The sequence below is a fragment of the Terrapene carolina genome, unplaced genomic scaffold (genome assembly GCF_002925995.2).
Source record: "Terrapene carolina triunguis isolate 2854851 unplaced genomic scaffold, T_m_triunguis-2.0 Scaffold84, whole genome shotgun sequence".
Taxonomy (NCBI): domain Eukaryota; kingdom Metazoa; phylum Chordata; order Testudines; family Emydidae; genus Terrapene; species Terrapene triunguis.
Genome location: NW_020664435.1, coordinates 17,361,737 through 17,367,736, shown reverse-complemented (window position 1 = coordinate 17,367,736; position 6,000 = coordinate 17,361,737). Strand labels below are relative to the sequence as shown.

General features: G+C 45.7%; 1 protein-coding gene across 2 annotated transcripts in view; it reads left to right on the top strand.

The window, feature by feature from the left end:
* The first annotated feature begins 868 nt into the window (after positions 1-868).
* Positions 869-6,000, top strand: part of KLHL7 (kelch like family member 7) — a 38,966-nt gene continuing 33,834 nt past the window's right edge. Inside the window, exon 1 of one of the 2 annotated variants that reach the window (XM_024223290.1) lies at positions 869-1,492. In XM_024223290.1, the coding sequence (XP_024079058.1) occupies positions 1,373-1,492 (120 nt within the window). In that variant the 5' untranslated portion in view covers positions 869-1,372. The remainder of the gene's footprint in view (positions 1,493-6,000) is intronic. The other variant, XM_024223297.1, reaches the window with a different exon arrangement.

Below are 6,000 nucleotides of genomic sequence, written 5' to 3'. Positions count from 1 at the left end.
TCTCCTTAGCTTGGCCCCACTCCGTCTGACCCAGGCAGTGCCAGCTCACACGGCGGACTGGACCCCCCTGGCCTCCTGACTCCCTGATTAGGCTGTCCGCCCTGTCAATTAGGCTGACCTGGACCACTGGCCTCTCCCCATTGTTCCTGGGGACTGTCAGTCTCAGGGTCCTGATTTCCCATCGACCCTTCCCCTTTTAGTACTGGGAGCTAGCCAACCAAAACACCCCCACTGAGTGTTAGTAAGGGGGCAACAGTCCCCTTACACAAACACCACATTAAAGTTAAAAGTAAAGGGATGTGCTAAAATCCAGATTTTGGGGGGGGGGGGGGTAGACTAGTCAAAAATTTGGCAGGATCCAGGTATTTATAGTATTATTGTTCCAGGATATATCCGAATTTTTTTTAAGTGCAAGAACAGCAGCTACACTTGTTCTCAGGCTCTGGCGGATGAATGTGATTGTGACCACACACAGTAGCAGGTTCCCTGTTTTGCAGTGCCAGTATGCTCAGGGCTGGATTGGTGCCCAAGCAGCGACTAGTTGTTTCCTCCATAAAAGGGAAGGGGTTTTTTATAGAGGGGGCGGGAGGACAAAACCCGTCAGGAACCAGTTTTTACCTTTTCCCCTAAACATTGCATGCCTCCGAAGCTCTGCAGCTGGCAGCTCGGATAACACAGTAAAAGGCGCAGGGTTTGCACAGCCCTGTTCCCCTCCGCAAAGCACACACGCGCATCCACCACCCCGCAGCGTCCTCTCAGCAGTGCTCATTCAGGCGTGCGCGTGCGCACTTGACTCAACCCTCCTCCCCCCCGCCCCTGTTAATAAAGCAAGCACGTGACCCGTTCCACCTCCTTGTCCTTTGTTTGTTTGGCTCCGGAGCGCCTGCGGGGATAGGAGGAAGACTAGAGATAGACCCCCGCGCCGTTCTATGACGTCAGTGTGCGCCGGTCCGCTCCCCCCACCCCCTTTGGGAATTATGTAGAATTTTTTCCAGGAGCTCACGTTCTATCGGTGGAACGCTGGCGATCGATGTGTCTCGCGCCCCCACCATCCCCGGAGCGCTGCAGCCGCGGACCCCAGGCTGCGTTCCCAGGCGTCTGCACTAGGGGCTGGTTGGCCCTGCGGCTTCTCCTGGGATCTGATCAGCCCGGCTCCTGCGGCAGGTGATTGCCCAGGTTGCTCGCCCTGCTGGCTGCCCGGTTGCAGAAGCAGCAGGAGGTTTTGTAGTGCGTGGTTACGCAGCCTACTCGTCCGTCTGGGATCTTGGTTAGGGCAGTTCGGTGTGTTATAATTGGCTTCCTTTGGCTGCTGTGCATGGGCCTGCGTGAGTCCTGCCAGCCTTTGTTTTCTTGGTGGTGAGAGGAGGGGAGCATGGCAGCCTCTGGGTCGGAAAAAAGCAACAAGAAGAAAACAGAGAAGAAACTTGCAGCCCGAGAAGAAGCTAAACTGCTGGCGAGCTTTATGGGAGTCATGAATACCATGCGAAAACAGGTAGGGCAGGAGATACAGCTGAAGGAGCAGAACGTCTTGTGTTCTTTCGCTGTTCGTGGTGAAATCTGCCCTATAGGATCCAATATCTAGTAGCCAACATCATCACCACCCAGTCTTAGTAAACTGATCTATATCAACCTCAAGTTTCCCAGTAATCGTAGTTAGAACATGTCATCATTAGTCCTGTCCTTTGTTTTTGGATGCATGTGTGGGCTTCCACTGACTTCTCTGCATAGCTTTGAGTATGCACCGGAAACTGTAACCAAGTAAGCTACACGAGGACTGAATTATTGTTCCCATTTTACAGGCACCAAGCATGTAAGTAATTTTCCCACGGGCACACATCTGGTCAGATGTTGATCCCAGGAATCCTGCTATCCCACTTGTATTCACTAGACAATTCAACTTTGTTTCATCTTTAATAGATGTCTCCCTGTCTATAGGGTGGTTGCTTAAGACAACTTTCAGTGTTATTGTGTTAAACCAACATCTGCTTTTAAGTATTTTAATAGGGGTAATCCACCAATTCAGAGTTTGAGCCCAGCCAAAACTAGTTTATCAGCTAGGCTTCAGTATCCTTTATTAAATGAATATGTTCATATAGAATAATCTAGAGATCTGGTGGAGCTTCTAAAAATTGTTTAGGGATGGACAAAACCCCTTTCTATTTAATCCTTGCACATATTGGACTTTGAGAGGAAGATGTCACAAAACGAATTGTATGAAATACAAGCAATAAGTAGTCTCAGCACTCAGCATGCTTTGGGCATTGTAAAAATAATAAATAGCTGCTGACATACTTATGTACTGTGGCACAGTGAACATCCTCCTGTATCTATTGAAAGTTCAGTTATTGTTATGCAGTGTTTGTTGCTAATACGAAAACAGGAAGAGTTACTGTAGTGGGTCCACTTTCTTATCTGAGGACTTCTCTGCACTAAGCCAAAAAATCAAGTTTGAGTAGAGGGCTGAGTTATTTCAGGTTGAAACTGTATTAACACACAACCCTTTTTCAGAGACTGTTGGAATTGAGGTGGACATGCACAGTCAAGTCTTTATGCTTGGTGTAGGTGGAATGGGTGTTGGGTGTTTTTTAGTATTTATTCTCCCAATGTGGATCCCAAACTAAATATGCCTCCTGTCAACTGAATCAGTTGAGATTCTGTTAGAATTCTAGGTGACAACCCTGCAAAATGTTGTTTCTTGATCTACATGGCTGCTATATCTGACTGCTTACCTAAGAAGCCCATGCTCATGTTTATAGCCTGGTAGGTAGCTACTGCAGGGCTGGCCCACAACATTTTGGCACCTGAGCTCAAATGACGCCCCCATGCCCCCTTGCTTGGGCCAAAACTTTGAAAGGTCTCTCATCTGCCTTCTTCCTGTTCTACTCCTCTATTGGGGCAGGTAGTAGAGCAGTACCATGAAAGGAGAACTAACAACTTAAAATGCCTTGTTCAAAAATTTTAAGTAACACTTAACTTTCAAACGCCTGAACAGCAAATGTAACTTTTCTTGTCTGCATAGTAAACACTGGCATTTTTATCTGTTCGAATAATTGAAGTGGTGCTTTCCGTTCCTTCTTGGTTGCAAAGATTTGAACTGCTTCCTGAAGGTCCACAGTCTGGGCCTGCTCATGCTCTATTGAGATGGTTGCAAGGCCGACCAGCCTCTCCTGTGTCATTGTGGAGCGTAGATGTGTTTTTATTAACTTCAGCTTGGAGAAGCTGCGTTCTCCACTGGCAACTGTTACAGGAAGTATTAGAAGTATGCGCAGAGCAACAAAAGCATTTGGAAAGAGAGTGGTCATCTTATTTGTGCGCATATATTCCAGAACAGCCTTTGGAGTTGATCCTGCTGAAATGTACACCTCTACCCCAATATAACGCGACCTGATATAACACGAATTCGGATATAACGCGGTAAAGCAGTGCTCCGAGGAGCAGGGCTGCGCACTCCGGCGGATCAAAGCAAGTTCGATATAACGTGGTTTCACCTATAACGCGGTAAGATGTTTTGGCTCCTGAGAACAGCGTTATATCGGGGTAGAAGTGTATCTTGAAAGGGCTTTCAGTTCATCACCTAAATCACTCGCATCAATATTGCGCATGTCATCATGTGTCAACACTGTCTCTAGTGCCCTGCATTGCTGGTGTAGGTCTTCTTCAGGTATAGTGAGGAGTTTTGGAATATCATACAACATCCCAAATATATTGCTGTGTTCCTTGAGCTGCATGAAACATTCTTCAACTGACTGTATTGCACAATCTAGCACCTGGTTAAAGAATTCAATTTTGAATTGTTGTTTGGGGTCACTTATGGGATTATCCCGTGCCTCGTAATCAAAATGTCTTCTTCTTTGGTGACTCTTGTATTCTTGAATGGGTGGGAAAACAGCTTCAGTGTGAAGTTCCTCTGCCAACTTCTGTGCGCTCTTCAGAACGTTTTGAAATCCCTCATCTGACCGGTAAGTATGATTTTGCTTTGTCCAATTGTTCCATTGCTCTAGATATATCAAGGTCAACACCTTGGAGTCTCTTGCTTACAACATTTATTTCAAACACTATGTCATGCCACAACACTAAGCCACACAGAAATTTGAAGTTATGTATGTTTCTGGTGATTCCATTTCCCCCTGCCACTGTTCTCCGACGAACAGTTCCTGTCATAGCATTAACCTTCATAATGGCAACTATTGCCTCATCTATCTTCCCAATTTGGTGTTTGATAGGCTTTATCACCTCCACTCGACTTTCCCATCGAGTGGCACTCAGTGGTTTCAGTGTCAGAGAGGATGTTCCCAGATGTTGTTTCAAAATTTGCCATTGATGAATTGATGCAGAGAAAAATAGATCGATGCTTTGAATTACATTAAAAAATTCAGCAGCCTCACTAGAAGCTAATACTGCATCACTGACCACCAAGTTCAATGAATGAGAACTGCATGGGACAAAAAAAGCTCGAGGGTTTAACTCTCGGATCCGTGTCTGCACTTCTCTGTTCTTTCCTCTCATGTAGCTACCATTATTGTAGCCCTGACCTCTCATGTCAGCTATCGCAATTCCCGTATCTTCCAGCTTTTTAAGAAGCACATTTGTCATACCAGCTCCTGTAGTATCATCTATATCAATAAATTCTATAAAATGCTCTCTGACAGTCACCTTTGCAGGGACATTTTCACTAGGTTCTGTTGTTGTTACAAAACGCACCATTAGAGTCATTTGTTCCGTATGGCTGATGTCAGGTGTGCAGTCCAGAATAACAGAGTAATATCTTGCTGATTTCAGATCTGCCATAATCTTCTGTTTGACTTTTGTTGCCAGTAACTGTATGATCTCATTTTGAATTGTTTTTCCAAGGTAGTGGTGTGTGTACATTTCTTGGGTGGTGACTCTTCTTAGATGCTCCTGGAGTACAGCATCAAACTCAGCCATCAGCTCCACAGTCTTAAGGAAGTTTCCATTGTTTGGCACATACAGCTGATCTGAAGTGCCATGCAGTGCTAAGTTTTGGGTAGCAAGCAGTCTCACAATGGCAATGAGCCTTTTCAGAACATTTTGCCAGTAAAGAGACTCTGATGCAGTCTTCTCTTGATGCTGATCATCTATGGTGGCCTTTAACCTTAGTCTCATCTCAAGCTCTTTCCACCTATGGAATGCTTTCTGGTGATTTGCTGCCTTCTCATGGCATGCCAGATTTCTAGCCAGATTTTTCCAGTCCTTTGTTCCTGTAGAACCCAACGTGGATGGAACATTAGACTGGAAGAGTTTGCAACAAAAACAGTATGCATCATTCTGGGTTTTTGAGTACATAAGCCATGGCCTCTCCACTTTGTCACCATTGGGGATTTCATGCCAGTAATGTATTGGATGGAAACTTCTATTTTTGTTGTCTTTGGGGAACATGAAGTTTTTCACTTGCTGTGGCCCATGCAGTACAAGAAAGTCCCTCAGGCTACTGCTCAAGTGGGTCCACAGTCTTGGATCATAATATAATAATATATACCTATCTCATAGAACTGGAAGGGACCCTGAAAGGTCATTGAGTCCAGCCCCCTGCCTTCACTAGCAGGACCAAATACTGATTTTGCTCCAGGTCCCTATGTGTCACCCTCAAGGATTGAACTTACAACCCTGGGTTTAGCAGGCCAATGCTCAAACCACTGAGCTATCCCTCACCCCCTCATCTAGACTTAAGGAACTAAACTCAGCAGCAGCTGTTTCTTGCGCCTCCACCACACTCTTCTCTGATCTACGCTTTTCTTCAGGAATGTGCATGGTTACATCCATTTGAGATGGAGATATGGATGCTGCAGTAGCTGCCAGGTCACCTGCACTCTGACTAACTGGAAGATCAGACATCTCCTCACCACTCACATCCTCACTGGGGCTGGAAGGCTCACCGTGAACATTTGAGTCTATGTATCTCAGGAGAGCTCCTTCCTGCTTAGATAAAAAAGCTTCCTTTCCTTTCTTTCTTTTTCTGAATGCTGTCCCAGAGGGGCGTTT